Source organism: Pelecanus crispus, chromosome 4, assembly GCF_030463565.1.
Source record: "Pelecanus crispus isolate bPelCri1 chromosome 4, bPelCri1.pri, whole genome shotgun sequence".
In the NCBI taxonomy this organism is placed as follows: Eukaryota; Metazoa; Chordata; class Aves; order Pelecaniformes; family Pelecanidae; genus Pelecanus; species Pelecanus crispus.
The window spans coordinates 5,983,341-6,001,706 of NC_134646.1; the positions used below are offsets into that span (position 1 = coordinate 5,983,341).

At 38.4% G+C, this 18,366-nt stretch overlaps 1 protein-coding gene across 1 annotated transcript in view; it reads right to left on the bottom strand.

The window, feature by feature from the left end:
- SEC24D (SEC24 homolog D, COPII component) overlaps positions 1–18,366 on the bottom strand; it is a 52,156-nt gene that overhangs the window by 23,252 nt on the left and 10,538 nt on the right. Inside the window, exons 6-7 of the mRNA XM_009478135.2 lie at positions 18,238–18,349; positions 16,748–16,875 (exon numbers count right to left, since the gene is read on the bottom strand). Coding sequence (XP_009476410.1) covers positions 16,748–16,875; positions 18,238–18,349 — 240 coding nt within the window. The remainder of the gene's footprint in view (positions 1–16,747; positions 16,876–18,237; positions 18,350–18,366) is intronic.

Consider the following 18,366-nt stretch of genomic DNA (forward strand, 5'->3'; position numbering starts at 1 on the left):
GAGGCCTGGACCTGGTTTGTAGCTAATATTCTTATAGTATCTGACCTGGTAGGGGAAAAAACAAGACTAAACCAATTCCTAATACATTTATATACGTTGATTTAGTAATTTTAAACCTTGTTTTGATACATTTAATGTTATCCAAGAGCAAAGAAAAATTACCCCTAAATGATGACATTTTGAAATACCAAAATTAAGACCTTTACGTAAAAAGCATGAACAAGAACAATCAAAAACTAAATGCCATGAAGTTCAGAGCCTAGGTGTCTACATTCTTACACATGCTTTAAAAAACTGATTTGTGAAGATAACAAAAATAATTTTTTTTTTCCTTGTCTGTTCATATTTGGAGTGGAAATTTTAGTTTTCCCCTCACTTTAAGCTTCTTTAAAAAGAATTACTTATTACAAAGTCCTTTTTAAAATGTAGCCTAAGGGTTACGTTTGCAAAGATTTACATGCATGTTTAACTTCATGCATTAAATGGTTGTCTTGAAGTTACTGAGACTATGTGCAGTGCATGAGGTTAAAACATGTGCTCAAGTCTTAAGAAAATAGTATTCACAGGCAATGTTCTGTAAACATACACTAGGCTGGATTCTGTTTTGTCTTGCCTAGAGAAATAAAGGATGAAACACCAAGAAAATCATACTGCAGAAGCTAGCTATTTTTGATTCCTAATAAGCTTGCAAAAACTTTAAAAAAAAAGGAAAATAAATAAATGAAGCAAAACCAACAAAAAATGCATGCAATAGAATTAAGGATTTTGTCTGACAGAAAAATCCTGAAAAAAGCCTTATGTGTACCTTTATTGATTTAGTCATTCGGAATTTTTTTAATTAAATGCAATTTATATTTTAGTATTTCCTTTAAATAATTTAAAACATCACATCAATAATGAACACACCTAATGAAAAAGCTATTTGTATGATAATTTCAGAATAAGCACGCAGACCGAAAGCATCAAAAACCCACTTCTTGATGTGAACACCACAGTTGTGAAAGAAACTTTACCTCAAAAAAGCTTAAATCTTCCAGGGCATTACACCACAAGACTAGGCATTTTACCCATCAAGAAGAAGTCATTTCTGTTTGGGTGTGTAAACTGCTATTGCATTTCCAACTGTCAAAATAACTTCTGTCAGGGTGAAGTAACTTTTTTAAAAAAAACAGGTTGATCTCCATGGGAATGTACAGAGATGAATAATACTGTACATACCTTAAAAAGCGTAAAATAAAGTGATAAGTTTAAACTAATGAATACGTAAAAGAAAAACAGTCACAAAAAAGACATGGTACTAAATGGGAAAGTCTTGTTTGATGTGCTCTGCTCTCTGTAGATGTCACTGTATACCAGAAGATAAGCAGAGATCTGTTTATGGTCCCATGGAAGTCAGTGGCAAACTCTCATAGGAAACTCTCAGGGGAATAAGATTAAATTAAAAAACCCCAAACCTCTTTTTTTTGTTTGTTTGTTTGTTTGTGTTTTTAATAAACAAATGCAATAGTCCTTTTTCTTTTACCTTTCCACCTATAAAGTATCAGCATTTTCTTTCTCGCCTCTCTTAAATCTCTACCAATAACAAGTGAATCAAGTTAGATATCTACCATAACTATCTGGACATTTGCTATACTTGTGGACTTTATGGCATTCTGCCTCTCTTCACCCTCCTCTCTTCACAAACCTTTGTCCAATTTGCCTGTTTGGGCCACCTAGTCGAGAAGAGAGACGGACCTCACAAAAAGGAACACCTAAGTATTGATTGTTTGTGTTCCAGTCCTATCAAAATATTTCTCAAAATCAATGACTAAACTAATACTTGGTAGCCTAGATCTGAACAGGACACATAAAAGGGATTCCTTTTATGTAAGCTGAAAGAGTAGAGAGGCAGAAAGAATCAGTTGTGCTGGGAGGCAGAACGATAGTGGTTTTAGGTTAAAGCAAAGAGGACTGGGCAGAAGAGATGGGAAATGCTGTAAGAGACCTGCATAAACTTTCCCTTCTCTGGAACCTCAGGGCCCCACTGGAGTGCAAGTCCTGAAAGCCGATCTGATAAACCATAATTTATCCCACCATTACTCCAAATATAGCTGGGATAGCAAGAGTTTTATTGTGGAAATATTTCAGCAAGAACATCTCTCAGGAGTCAGAACAGTATCACAAAGCAATAGATAGACATTGGTGGCACAGCTCCAAGATGAAATACATCCATAACAATTTCCAAAGGGACTGTAACCTGCGCTTTAAAGTCTGAGAAAGCTGAATTACTATTGCTTGCTATAAAAATGAAGTCCTGAGCCACTCCTGAGGGTTCCCTGTGATGCCTGCAAAGTATCACCGCATTCATATTGCTGGAAATTGTAAGTGTAGGAGTAAGGACAGTGATGAAGCTCAAGATCGTCATGGCACATCTCTGGAAAGGTGTTGTAAAGAAAAAAATCATAAGAGAGTATGTCTTGGGGGAACAAAAGAGGCATACACAAACACTGAAGAAAACTAGCCATTTATCACACAACAAAATAAAATATATACAGCATGTTTTCATTGCCAACTGGCATACAGACTGGGCTGCAAGAAAACATTTTGTAGCTGTGCTGCAAGACAAATGTCCACATGTGACAGACGCCGCACCTTGCCTTTGTCTTTTCCTACCTACCACAGCCAAGGCGGATTCCTATCCACTCCTTGACATAGACCCTATCAGTACAGTGACAAGTCTACATTAGGAGCTATGTTTTTGCCCTTAGTTTGACTCCACCATTTTAGGTGCATCTAACACCCCAGCACTGAAACAACAGGAACATCATCGTATTGAAAAGAAGCCCACGTAACTTGTGAAGTCTGCCTACATCCAAGAGGAACACGAACACTCTTTCCATGAGTAGTTTTCAGTTAGATCAGCGTCTCTATCACACTCTTACTCATCCCCACAAGAAGAGGAACTTGCCACCAGTTCTTCTACATACTTTTGAAGAACACTACCGCTGCACAACTTGGAGGGTCTCTCTACACAATGTAACATTGCATACTACATGTAGTAAGTTGCCTTTTCAACTGCAAATAATCTCTGGGGCAAACTATTCTGAAAGCATGCCCCATGAAAACCCTAGATTTAGGTGATCTAAGATTTCAGGACATGTTTAGATAAGGGCTATTTGTTTCAAAAGAAAGGGTGTATCACAGGTTTGGAGAGCTGCACAGATACCTAACTTCTGATGACTTCCAGTATGACAGTTCCTTAAAATTATACTCCATGCTCAGCAGTACTACAGCAGATAAAATATTTCATACTTCTGATGTACAGTGAACGCTAAACACTGTATTTGCATGGTTGATTAACAGAAAAAAGACACAAAACTGCCAACTATTCAATCCAGACAGTTCATTAAACAGACAAGCTGTGCAGTTTGCCAGGGCAACAAATTCAGAAAGGCAATGTTTCTAGAGTTACTATTTACACTGACACTGATGCAAGTCTAATTATTAAAATATTCATATGAGAATTTTAAGATATGCTATACAATATAACTTTCTAATGAACAGAGGAGAAGGCTGTTGGCCACGTGTGGTACCACTGCCTCAAGTTAATCTTGTGTTTAATTAGCAAAGAGATGAGGGAAAAACTCCTCCAGATAATCCAATTTTGAAACGTAACACTGATGTTTTTGGAAAAAAACCCCACATCGTGAACCAAACTGTCTCTGTTTCCTAGGACTGCTGAAGGGGTTTGTTTTCTTTTATTATATCACTGTAGATTGCTTTTGAGAAAGGTTAACCAGTCTACAAATAATCCCTTGGTTTTGAGTTGCTTTACTGATTCGCATTAAAATGTCAAGAAAGTATTTCCTTTTGTGATGTTCCTACTGTCTTTTATCAGAAGCAATTCCCTCTGAAGACAGAAATTATTTTGCCTATTCTTGGTTTTTAGATGTTCAGCCTCTTCAGTCCAAACTGGCTTGAGTCATCAGCTATCTCCTCTGCAGGGTTCACAGCAGGTTCAAGCATTTTCCGTAACACAGTGCTTTTTCATTGATTTCCTTGTTTGTTTGCGTAACTGCAGCACAGCTAATGCATCAATCACATGATGCAGTATATGTCTTGGCTCTATCCTGAGTTTTTACAGACCACATAAAAATGCAAGAAGTATGTTCAAACCTTCTTGCTCAAAAACCCCTCCGGATCCAGGCTGAATGTTCACCTGCATACATGGCGGTGCAAAACACACCATGGCATGGTAGCTGAATTTCAAGTTGACACTGCCCAATATGATATGATCCAGTGTGTACTAAAATAAACAGAAAACTAGTTATTGACTTCAGTGGCTCATACCTCAGACCATCCTTGAAGTCCTTACTCAGCATTCCCTTTTTAAGGGGAATATTGCAACTAACTGAATAGAGTTGGCAGCGTGAAGAGTGTAAATACAGGCTACTCTATTCAACATGAGATGAAGGATTTTAAAAAGTTTGAGGATGGGGGGGGAAATACATGTAATAATGATAAAATTTTGGCGTAAAGAAGCACCAAAATTAGTTAGCTTACTTCCTTAGAACTTCTGTATCGTACAGGTGGTAGAAGGCACAGGGGGGAGGTAAGACAAAAAAGGGGAAAAAAGTCTACTATCCGTGCTTAAGAGAGGCACCACAAGTTCTCCTGGTCATGATCCCAGGCCAGGAATACCAAGCGTTAACAAGCCAGCACTCTCCAGCACTTCTCAGCTTTGAAGTGCTGACTGTTATTTGGATGTACGGACATGCTGTATCTCAAGTGAAGGTCAGCAGCCAGGATTAACTGATGATATAAGCAGGAGCGTGAAATTGGATAATCAAGAAACTGTGCTGAACAACAGACTTTCAAAATGTTAGCACTTTAAAACAATCAGATCTCAAGCAAGACCTGCCTCAGTCCATACTCATCCTAGCAAGAGTGGGAGCTGGTGCAGAGGCACACACACAAGAAGAGAACAAGGGAAGGTGCAAGAGACAGACAAAACTACTCTAGGATAGCGGTGGTGGTGTCATGTCATTCCCCCCCGCTTCCTGTTAGCACTCCTGAGGATGATATGCACATGTTAAATCACATGAGAGGACTCAGGTTCATGCCTGTACTAATCCACAGCTCCACTTCCCACATATCAGTATCACAGATGGTCCAGCACTGCAGTCCTTGTCTGAGATTTTTAGGTATGATTGTCACACTAGCTGTAAAGCCACTGAAAAATAAGACAGGCCAGTTTTAGGAAGCTTCTCGACAGAAACGGTAAGTAATAATTACAGGGGAGGTAGTCTAGCTTTATTGATCACAGGAGTTTCACAATAAAATTAGAAGTTTGATTTTCAGTGATTTGTTCTCTGTCTGGCTTGAAATCCATTCAGCACAGAACAAAATAATAGATACTTAGCAACATATTTTACAGAAGTAAATAGAACTCTTAAAGACACCTCATTCAGGCATCATTTTTATTTTTTGCAGATCACTGCAGGAGAGCTCTAGAGGATCTTCAAAATAGCAGAGATAATTTGTGCTCCAAATACTATTACTACTGACGACTTCCTGACAGGCCCAGCCTCTTACATGTGCTGTATAGTCACATCAATGTTAGTTTGCCCTCACATAAAATTTTTCAAGACTAAATAAATGGTAAGGCTAACACCACAGTTTAAAATACAGGCACAGCCTACAACATACAAAAATAATGGCTAAATTGGTGTATCAGTTCTGTTTTAGAAGGTCAAAGACCATTTAACGCAAACACAGCTGTGACCATTTCTAACATGCTCCACAATATCCTTAGAAGAGCCAATCAAGCAACGCTCCAAATAGTACTCGTTGAACATGCAGCTCTAGGTTCAGGGAACAAATATTTAAGTTTGTAAATAAATCTAAATGTAGCACAGTGATCTCTGAAGCAACACTTCTAGATGAAATTCCGCATCAGAAGAACATTATCAATGTTATTCATGTCTTTGTAGCAAGACCAAAACCTAACTTTGGATTCCAGGACCATTCAGGCCTGCTGGGCTATCATCAGCTTTAAAGACCAAATATGTGGGTTTCTTTCTTTTTATACATAGACATGCACATATATAGGTGGACAGAGATGTGTGTGTATAGATATGTGTGTGTATATACCTATATATATAACATTTTTCAGCATTTGAGAGAAAAGCAACTACTGACTTAAGATCATGCATGAAAGTCTGATGAATAGAGGGCTTCTTTTCTGCTCGAAAACCTGGAGCTGTTTCTCTTTTGTTAGAAGGCATTACTGTGACTTTTTAAACTGACTACTCATGTTTGCATTCCTGAGAACTTTCTACAATAGGAACTCTCTTGCTCCTATTTTTGCACAGCCAAACATATTAAAGAAAGAAACTTTAATTAGAAAAAGAAGCACAGACAAGTTTAAGAGTGTTTTAATTGGAAGTGGATTAAAATAGTCCTGCTTATCTGCAGGCCTTCTTGAACAATGTTTATTAGTAAACATGCCTCTAAGGCTAATCAATTTATTTCCACTGAAATAAAAAAGAACAGGGCATACTTAAAGTGTCATGCTGCATTCACAAGCCAACTATAGCCAGCCAATTGCCACAGGACTACTTAGAAACTATAAGGAGAATTTTTATTATGGGAACAAAAAGCAGCACTGAATATCTTCACCTCTGAAGCAAGGATATTTGGGGATGAGTTTAATACCCTTTTTAAAAGTCAAGTCCGCTCTACAATGTTAGTTTTGAAGGTCAATAGCAAAACTAGCCGTTACTTTAAAAATACCACATCAGGTAGGAATGTTCATACTCCAAGTCTCTCTTCCATGTATACTTTTGCTCCTATGATAGCTGGGATGCTTCAAGCAGACTCCAGAACCTCCAAACATTAATAATGTTTGTACGCAACAACCCTCCTTTCTTTTATTAACACTGAGCTATAGCTGAATGTCACAAATAAGGGGCTGTGTTGAACCAAGTTATGAGCTAAGGAATCCTGCAAAGGGCACAGACCTGTACTATTGCTCCTTTACTACTCTAGGGCTGAGGAGTTAATCTATGCCTCTATTTAGCAAACACGGATTACCTAATTCTGTTAAACACCATGTGAAAAAGCAGCCCCCTCCACCTATTTCCTGTACTACAAGAAGAGGAGCTTCCCTTCCTACAGAATTAATGAAGGGACATGCTGTAAAAGGTGGCTTAGTCTCTCCTATTTTTATACAGGGCAGTGTTAGAGCCTGCTATGATTAGGCCCTAGATGCAACCAGGTGCAACGTTTGTTTGATATAAAAAAATAAAAACCAAACCACCCAACCACAACCCTCCCCCCACAGTCAGCTTCCTATTCAACTTTAAAAAACATTTTTTCTACATAATTACACTTTAAATGGCTGCATCCAACATACAATGCTGCACTAATATGCATAGATAAGTAAAATACATATAAACTGAAAATGCAATTAACAACTTCAGTTTAAAAAGCAAAACACAAACTCTTCCTCCTGAACTTACTAAATATCAGCATGTTCTGACTCTCTGAAGTTTCCAAGGTAACTGAGTAACATCCCTGACAGCTTAAGGTTAGAGTGTGCACAGTCTTACAATGTTTAATTTACTGCTGTTGCTACGATCAGCTTTGGCCAGTGCGTAAGAGAAGACAAACACCATTTTAGGAGAGCAGCATGCAGTCTGTAGAGGAAAACACACATGCATGAATGGCAGATGCCATTCAAGCAGCTATTTTGAGTTAGAGGTATCTAGTGATAGCCAAATAATTTTTTACTTGAGTGTCATTTTTGTTGGCAAAACAATATATCAATGTTGTTGGCCAGCTAATTAAGTGGACATGAACGTTACTTTTTATTTCCCTTCTATATGTACTGTTGCTTAGTCAGGTTTTTCCTCTGTCATTACCATTCTGAAGAGCAGACACGGTCTCCAACTTACCAGAAACGAATTACAACATCTTTAGAAAGGCATTTTCCCAGTCTAAACTTCAAATTTGTGAAAAATTAATCAGGAACTCTGATTACAATATGAACAAGGTTTATATAAATGCCAAATTTCAAGTCACTATCCCCATCTCCTTCAGAATTACCTCCTTACCATAACGACAATGGTGCATGGAACAACATACTACAGAAATATTTTAAAGAGTACACTTTAAGGGTATTTTAAAGTGTACACTAAAAACAAAAAGGCAGAAAAAACTAAATGAGGAAATTCACTTGAATTAGGAAAAGCTCTGCTGCCAAAGCCTTTACTAAATTTGGCTCTGCAAGTTCACTCTAGTTACAGGGTGTAGATATAGCCCAATAGGCTAACAAAAAACTTTCTCCTAGATTATGAAGTCTTGGGAAGCAATCCAGTTCCAAATGCTTTACTACCAAATGCAGACTAGCATGGGGCATACTCCATAAAGCAAGCCTCATCTAATACAGGATTTATGCACCTCTAAATTAGGCATTGCAAAAACTAGCTTACAGGCACAGGCCTCCAGAGTGATATAAAACTTTCTGGGTGAGGCACCTAGAGATGCTTGAGAATTCTGGTCTTTCCATACCATGGCATGGGTATGGGAGAGTCAGGCACCCCAGAGGAGCTATGCAAAAACCCCAGACATTCACCTGGCACTAGCTAGTTGAAAAAATTAAAATAAAATAGCACTGACAGAGCAACAAAGATCATCAAATACCCATCCTGCTCCATAGTCCAGGCAGACTCAGAACTATGAGACCAGAGTCTCACAGTTCTATCCCAAACGAAGGTATCAACAAGGATGCTTTGGAACTTGTTTTATTTTAATATCTGCAAAATGGAAGAACTAGTAAGTGCTTAGGCTCACACTTAACCAGCGTGGTATACAGAAATGAGTTCAGGATACACGTTTATGCTACCTGGACAGTCTCTATATGGATTGATTGTTCCAAATAGCTCGGCAATGGATTGGTTGTGAAAATACCAAGGCAGTCCTAAGAACAAGGAGGAATGTCTGATAGTATGGCCCTATCCCAAAACTAACTGGCCTAGTTGTCATCTACAGTGTGGTATTGGTGCACGTGCTCTCTTTCTGGTCTGCTGACTTCCATCTGTGGAAGTTTAAACGAAGGCAATGAACTCCTCTGTACAAACTGGCAAATAGCTTGGTGGTCAGCCCCCCTTTCCTGAAGGGTGAAAAAGCATTTCAACATCATCAGACTAAGTGTCCAAACTATGAAGTTATATCACATGCGGAGGGCTTCTACTCTCACCGTGTTTTAGAAAAACATGACAACTAGCACAGATTACTTTGATAGTGTGCCCCAAAGACACTGACAAAAATCACTCTCTGCTGGATCTTGGACAATCCAGAGACCAGAACTGTTGAGCACGCAAAGAAATCTGTCCCACTTACAATTCAGAGACAGCAAAATATTATCTCCTCACTGGTCAACAGCTGCTGTTTTTGCTGCGGAGTACTCATTTGAAAGGAGGAAGCTTTTGCTACCTACCCTGGAGAGAAGTCCAGTATTGTCAAAAGACACGAAGCAATTTTGAATGACCTAGATATAAAGGGTCATATGAAGTCTACACAAAGGATAAAGGTCCTTAAACATTCAATAACCTCTGACATTTCATTTCCAGTAGTTGTGACTATGAAGAGGAATCTCACTTCAAGTCCCACATACATATGGGAATTACAAAGTTACAAGCCAACACCAGGGCAAAACTGTCGCCAGTCTCTTTCAGAACCTCTTCTTCAGAAAGTTTTAAGAAAACTATCATCTTTTGATAGTTCACAAAAAGCTTACTAGTAGCACAGACAATGTTACTGTCTAACCATGCAATTCCTGTCTAAAAAGACTCACAGTGTGAAATTGCTGAACTGTACATAAAACCAATTGCTTACACAACCTTCAGCACCCAAAAGGAAAGAAGGCAGCAATACAAGAAGAAACTTTACAAAGAACTTCTGGGTGATCCCAGAGCCACAGACCAGCAAGTCCTACTTCCACAGAAAGCACTGGTAGATACTACAATGGAGGAGAACATAAAAAGATACACAGATAAATAGGAGGAAGTGTGATGTGGCTCTTGCAGAGGGATGTCATGACATACAGATCTATTGAGTTCTATCAAGAGGCAGCCACCATGCAGATAAGCATGACCTAGTTGATACAATGTATTCCTTCTGAAAAAAAAGGAAAAAATTTTGAAAAAAAGGAAAAATGTTATAGAATCCCGCATCAAAAGTTCTTAAATTAGCTAAGCTCTCATGCAGTATGGGGGAAGGTCCTCCCGTGAATAAGTAACTAGATAAAAGACAGAAATCAAAGGGTAAACCAAAAATGACCGCTTTTTACAGCAGGTAGATGTTATCAGCAAGCATCTGTTCTGCAGTCTGTGCTTTTTAACACATCCCTAATAGAAAAGAGCAGTCAGCAAGATGTTTAGTTTGAATTGTTTCATATTGCCTGCAAACTAAGCATTCTGTACTCTCCTCAAACCAAAGTTCTGCATGAGCACATAACCACTAATAAATGCATGTGTCTATATAAAAATATGCTTCAAACTAAAGCTACAGCCTGCTCGCCCTTCTTACTAGCTACAGAATACGGACAGCAAAACCTGAGTTTCCACTGAGCCCAGGGTAGATTGCAAGAGTGCAGGGATTTCCCTAATTCTTCATATTTATTTAACATTTGAATGACTTATTTAAAACCCAAAGGAGCAGACTTGGGGTCTAGAAGAAAATTCACGCTCTGGTACTTGACTTTTTTCTTGAAACAAAAAAAATATTTATAACATTGCATCATGTGTTAGTTATTCACCTCACTCGATTTTTAGCTTCTGCTAACCTTACAGCTCTACCTAGGAAACCATGCTATCATCCCTGTAAAAACCATGGCTTTCCATACAGCTGAGCTGCACTGGTCATCATCAAAGTTCGCTATCCTGAAAAGGTTAAATGGCTTTTAGCTCATGAACACCAGCATTTCTGAGAAGTAATTCCATTCCAATTGTTGTCTTTTAACTAGTTAATTAGGAGAAAATGAAAAGTGAAATACTAAATTCACACCAATGAATATCTCCAAAAAAAAAAAAAAAAAAAAGGTCAAATAAATAGGAAAGAACATGGTAGAGAATGATAACACTAAACTACTAAGGAGCAAAGAAGAAGGTAATTTAGATATTTAAATATTTAAAACTGTAGATAATTATTTAGAGTTGTTTATATTTGCTTTTACAACATGAAAAACTCTTAACTACCTTTTGTTAGCAAGCAGTATTAAATGTTAAATCAAGATCACATGGTTTATTCAGGCTCTGGAAACATTCATACATCTCCAAAACAAATTCATGCAGGGCTTGGTCTACGATGATAACTGTGAGAGCTAGTTTATTTTTATAGACTGTTGCTAAAGCACTGGTGGACTAAAAATAAGTTCTGTCAAACAATGATACTGTATTCTCAATCTATAACAAACAAATACTTTCCGTAGATCATCCAAATCAGGAGAGTGAAAATGAACTGTTATTTTTGAGAAACAATAAATAAGGACCTGGTAAAGATAAGATTCAGAAACGTCTAAAGCTGTTAAGACACTGTTGGGGGGGGGGGGGGTTGAGGCATGAATGTTTTAAAAGCCTTTGTTTCAAATTATATATAGCATACATATCATGTTCACTAGTTTGTAATTTTCTAGATTGGCTGTAGGTTTTTTGTAGTAATCTTCGAGAGACTGTGTGCTCTCCATGGATTTTGCCCCTCTAACTTTCACCTTGAGGGCTTTTCTGAATAAATCCATTTCACTTGCTCTGTTCTTCTGAAGCCCAGTGCCTCTATGCCAAGTATTGCTAACTTTGCTGCCCTTGGGATATCAAACACAACCCTACAACGATCTCTATCGAATGGCCTCTACTTATGTCTTAAACTCACTCTCACTTGCGATTTAACATTACTGAAGTACAGTCTCCTTTGCGAACTTTTCTTCAGTGTGACCAGTTTTACTATTTAAATTTTGATAACGGCTTCTCTAGAATGTTTTCATTGTGCAGTTTTACCAGGTTACATGTGAGGACCTGAAATCCTGCATCTCAGCTGCAGTAGATCTTTCTTACTCTTTCAACTACGAATTGTTGTGGAGTTGAGCTTTCCTCTCTCAATGTGAAGACCGATATTGCAGCCTACTGGCATAGGTATATTTTTATGTCTTGCTTTGTATGCACTTATGTTGGCCTTGTGTCCTCTCAACTCAGAATTTCCACCAGCCTTCTAGATGCTATGGAACTTCTCAGACATAGGATTACTCCACTGGCTCTCAACTGCCTGGGGAGTTTTTAGCAGGGTATAAAGCAACAGCATCTTCATCTTTTCATTCCACTGTATTTCTTTAATTTTGAATTTGTTCTTTCTCACTGCAGGGGCAAACCCTGTTTGGTTTGGGTTCCACCCCGCCCCCCACCCCGACATTACACTTATTCAAAGACAGGCATGAGATCTTCTCATTTAACACCCTTATCGAGCACCATGATGATTTTACTTTGTGTTCTTACTTTCTCCTACGGGGATAATTTGTATCCCATTCTTTACTGGAAATGGAGGTATCTGTTGTACACATCTTCAAAAGATGCCCCTGTTCAAGTTTGTGTATTTCTCAGCTCCTGACAGTTTTTTCCCCAGACCTTAGTTAAAAAAAAAATTTATTCACTTTCTGTGCCAACATTCCCACTTCACTTTTGGAGACGGGACACCAGCCCTTCTGTGTAGACACTCTACTTTCCCCAAAAGAACCCACAGTGACTAATGAACTTAAATCTACCTTTCAGACATGCTGAAATCCCAAATTCTCTTTCCCCAGGTTGGACCTCCAAACTGGAAGAGTATTTCTGAGAAAACTACTGTTAAGTCACTGGACCTAAACTTTTTATTTGAAAGCTCCCAGGATCTTTTATCTCCATCTCCCTGTGTCCTTAGCCAACAGAAACAAATCCTCAAAGCTCAATTTCCAGTTAACTACTGTTTCTATGAATGCAATTGACAGCTTTTTTTTTTTTTTTTTTAAATTCATTACAGACATTAATTCAGTAAAATCTGAAAGGAGAGACAAATGAAAAATATCTAATTGGCAGAACAAAATACTGCTAACCTACAGAAGCTCCAGCAAACTCCAAACAGAATTTCTCATAGTATCTCCTTGTCAATGAGTAACAGGAAGAAAACAGATTTGACAGCAAAGTGATGCCTATCATCTCCATTACACACGGGTCTCTGCCAGCTCTGGGACCCCAATTACCTTTTCCTACTCCCTCCTGTCCAGTTGCTTTAGATGAAGAATCTCTCAGGCACTCCTTCCCACTGCCTGCACAGCCAAGAACAGCTCAGCACTTTGCTCTGATGGTCAAAGAGTAAACTTAGCAAGAGACACTAATCAGAGTGCACAACCCTCCATATAACTGGTACCAACATGTAACACCATTTACAAGTCATCCACCAAAATGGTAAATGTGTTCAATTAAGAAAGAAAATAAGGTCTGTATAATTGTGCTCTCCCTCTCATACACATATCTAATTCTATCAGCATTGGTAGACTTAGCTATTTCATTGCTCTTTTACTAAATTTTTGCTGCAGTTCAGATTACACAGTGCCAAACAAAGCATGGATAGGACAAAAATATAACCTGCAGTTGTCTTGGTATCATTTAGGTCACCTGGACAGAACATAATGCTTCATCAATGCAAAACCCAATCCTCTCAATGAATCAAAATCCACACTCAGGATTGGCTTCCATAAAGGAAGAACAAGCCACCTGAAGACTGCACTGAATCCTCGTATTATTTGGAAATGGGAGCAAGGTGAGGTTTTTCATTTGTTTCTAACTGTCTTAGTACAGTAATGGCATAGGAAAAAAACCAGAGACACATGAATTCTATGGCAACAGACCACTGAAAATGCAAATACATTTTATATACTATTTTAAATTAATCCTCAACTATAAGTGATGATCAAAACAAAATACTAACTAATTAAGAATTACATTTATGGAACACTCTTAAGTCTATTAGTCACCTGAATGACCCTGATAGCCCATAGCTTTTTAAATATGGCTTTACTAACACAGAAAGGCATGGTCTATGCCATATGCATCACAATGGATTATGTATACTGTGTAAATTTGCTGAAGCCCTCACAGTTCAAGTGAGATAGGTCAGTTTCTCAGCTGCACAAACCATTTGTGGCCATTTCACTCCATGGTCCACTAAACCCTTGTAGCCATTGCTTTTCTTCCTCCTCCTTTGAAAAGAAACAAAACTGAAATTCTCTGGGTGCTAACACCGAGTATATTAGAAAGAGACACATATCTGCAGCTGAAGCTGCAACCAAGATGAATGAAGGGAAACTATTCATTAAAAGGCTAGAAGAAGAAAATAATTATTTTAAACAGTTACTATGTACAACATGCTGTTTATCAAGAGATAAAGAGATTAGACAGATTCCCACTTTGTACTGAGCCCTGTAACATGAGCATCACCTGTAGGCATTGTTAAAAGGCACGACCCATAAGATAGGCTAGATATTCTGAAACGAAGAACATTCTGTGCCTTGCAGTCACTAATTCCAGGCAGAATGCACCATACCAGGAAATTCAGAAACTACACATAAGCCCCTGAATGTATTTTACCTCTATAAAAAGCCCACTTCTTTCAAATTAAGTGGCTTTTCAGAATTAAAGTAACTATAAATCCCATATGGAAGACTATTTTTATTAGAAGATCTTAAAGAGTAAGATCCTAATTTTGGCAGCAGCAGTGAAGACAAAAGGGCACAGGCAAGCCTTGGAAAAACTGCCTCAGCTAAGACTGCCCAGCGCTTCCTACAGTAACACTATCTCTTTAGTTCTTATAACTTTACCAAGCTGTAATTGTTCAGACTAAAATTTTCCATGCTGGACTTTTGCCAGTTTTGAGACACATTTTTCAGAGTTTTTTTAGCCTCTTCCAAGAAAGAGGCTAGGGAAAAATACACCGCTTTTTACAGATTAATGAATTCCACTGACCTTTCCAACAGCTTGAGAGTGCTAACGCTTCAGAACGGCTGGGTCACTGAGTATATCTTTTTGCCAACCTTGGGAAAACCCTCCTGAACTTGGCCAAGTGCAAGTGTTTGTACATACTGCTAATTTATGTATGCAGAAGAGATTTAGATTTTAGCAACTCATTGATCACCCTATCCAAACACCATGCAGGAGACAGGGAAGCCATGCATGAGGGACATAAATGACTAGAGGCAGACTGAAAGTGTAAGATGCACAAATGAAGAGCCAACATGAAAGCCTCATCGGTAAGTGCCACCTGGGCACAGAAACTGGGATAAAGGGTAGTAAAGAGTACAGGTTGGCTGGTAAAGGGAAGGGATGGAGAAGCAACAGCCGGAGTTTCACCTAGGAGAAAACGCAGGGGGGCAACAAGCCAAGTCCGCACATTTCCCTCAAGCACTGGAATGAAACCCCAAATTGCTGTCTAGCAGACAAATGGTGAGACTCTGTATCTGCAGAACCGTAAGTAATACATCCTATTTCCCTGTGGACCACAGAGAAGATAACTATGTACTACCCTGCTAAAATAATACTCTTAATTCAAACTACAGAGGTCTGTTGGATTGGAAGTTATCCATCCTGATAAAGAACAACATCTGTTTTTTTCCAACATATTTTCCAAAAACCCCTAAGAATTTACAAGTAATAAAACAAAGTTGAAGAAAAATCAAAGACTGCAAAACCAAGCACTGAAAGTCTTTGCAATTTTAATTAGGCTTTTCTGTGCATGCGTTTTATGAGGAGTTTTTGAAGACACAATCACATACTACAACTTTCATGAAATCCCTGGGTTTTTTTCCCAGCAAACAGCTCTCTAAACGTAAATTAGTGCAGCACACAAAAAGGAAATGCATTCTGCCAACCTTTGTTGCAGGATTTAGAAGCTGTGCAATGGAGGAGGCAGGAGTTGAAGAACAAGAAAGATAATCCTACAGACAATGTGGCTAAATGATGCGCTTGAAAACTGTTTTTATCCCTGCTACTGAAAAAATCTTTTGGGGATGCCAGGAAATCTGGGTAGCTGTCTCAAGACCACAGGATAATGGCAACCTGCAGAAATACTTTGCAGAAGAACTAGGGATATGTTTGGAATATGAAGGGCTATTAGATATGGTAATGTGGGAAGAGGAATTGACTAGGTTAGTGCCTCCAAATGAGTGCCAAAAATGGGTAGTTAGGTAGTTACATTTGTCTTCTTTCTATGACTTGGCTCATCCAAGTAGAAAATACCATTACCTTCTCAGTCTGTTATGAAATTAAATTATTTTGTAAAGAACTAAATGGAAAGATGTCATTCTTTGAATGTAACTGTCCACGTCTTAATATTAACTTGATACAGTCTGCGGTCGTCCTTTTTTAATGTCTTTGCCTATACCTACGGAGTTCCAGCAGAGCACACAACTGACAAAGCTGGCATACTAGAGGCAGTTGGGGAACACCAGGAACCTCGTGGTTCGGATTACACAGTCTTCACTCTCGTACCTTTTCTAAACAAAGATTTTTATCCCTTGAAGTTGCATCATGACCCAAGTGCATCTCATAGTCTTCTGCCATCTCTCTACTGCCTTACTCCTTCAGAGTCAGAGGTAAAACACCCTCACCCCCAAAGCAATCAAAGAACAAGTCTGTAATATATAGAAGACAAAACCACATAAGACTAATATTCAGTTAGTCCTTACCTCATTTGGTGGAACAGTAGCAAAAGGCTGGATGACAGCTGCCAGTGGAATGCGAGCCTGTTTGGCCATATCTGAAGATGACGGGAAGCAGTAGGTAGTGCATCGAATATATCGAGGGCTGGCATGGCCTAGAACACCCAACAGAGCATGCAGAATGAAATGCTGTTACAAGGAACCCATCTGTCCCAAACACAAACCAGAAAAATTAAAACAACAACATAAAGCAACAAGTGTATATGCTAAGTTAAATGCATGCTTTTTTTCCTCCCATGCAAGCTTTTGCCCATCTCTCCTCTTTATATGTCAGCCCACTGTCACTCCCTGTGGGCAAATCTCTTCTTGCTGTCTGAGTTTAAAGCAGAGATTTAAACATATCAAGAAAACCCCAGAATTATTTGCAATAAGAATCTCAATAGAGATTAGTTTGAAACATATCATATCTAAGATCTTGAAAGACAATAATATGGATGAAATCCCCAGTGAAATGTCAACATTATATATAAAGAAATGCTGCAGACTGATACCTACTGTTAAGACTGCTCTAATGAGCTAACTCCGATTCAGAAAATAGTGTATCTGTGTTAACATCACCATGCTCATTTATGTTGCAAAACATAGCATGCTAAAATCACCACACCACTTCTTGTAGCACACTTAGCTCTCAATGAGAAACTGTGCTGTGCACTGCAGATGAGAGCACTGAAAGACCGCAGGAGTTCAGAAATCGGCTTCCTTATGCTCCTTTTTTAACCATCAAGCTGCAGCTCTGCTCAGTTTCATGAAAGGAATTTCTTTGTTCCTCAGAACTGCATTACCCTTTTCTCAGATAATGCCAAAAAATCTTGATTTGTTTGTACATTTTATACAGTTTATCCAAGCACTGATAAATTAATGCTGGACTAAATGATATCATCAGTTTAATCTGTATTAAAATATCAAGTCTGCTATCAAGAGCAGCACATGGAATATTGTACTTCCAGGCTCTAGGCAGAGGCAAAGGCAGATACACCAGCCAAAGGAAAAAATTAAGTCAACTATGCAGCTTGTATGCTGCTCCGAGCGCTTGAACAGAATTTTCCAAAATTTGTATCTTAAAACAAACGTAACAGTGCTAGTCTCATTGCTTCTTCTCGTGTCCATCTTTTAAAAGTTTCAGAAGAATCCAAAAAAGGAGTTTCAACTTGAAATGTAAACCTTGAAAAATTTTAAGTTAAAAAGAAAATTTGTCTCATCTATTCATACTATTTTAAAGGTCAGGAAGGGCAGAGGAGGTGTTAACCCAAGGTGTGATAATTCAACTCCCACTTCCCCCCATCCCTTTTTTTTTTTTTTCCTTCCCCTTTAAAGGGAGTTTCCCATTTCATGTCCAATTTAGAGTAAGGAGCATCATTTTCAGATGAGAAATTTGACAATTCAGTCTGTCTATTTTTTTTTTAATTATATTTGATTTCACCTAGAAAGACCCCCAAATCAGTAACAAGGACGGTTACCTTGGTCTTGGATTACGCAGTCTGTGGTGACAAGAGGAGGAACCTGTCCTCTTGTGTTTGTAGCATAGATCTGCCCTCCCCTAGAAGCCTTATCGCTTTCAATTACTTGAATCTGATGAATAAGAAGGA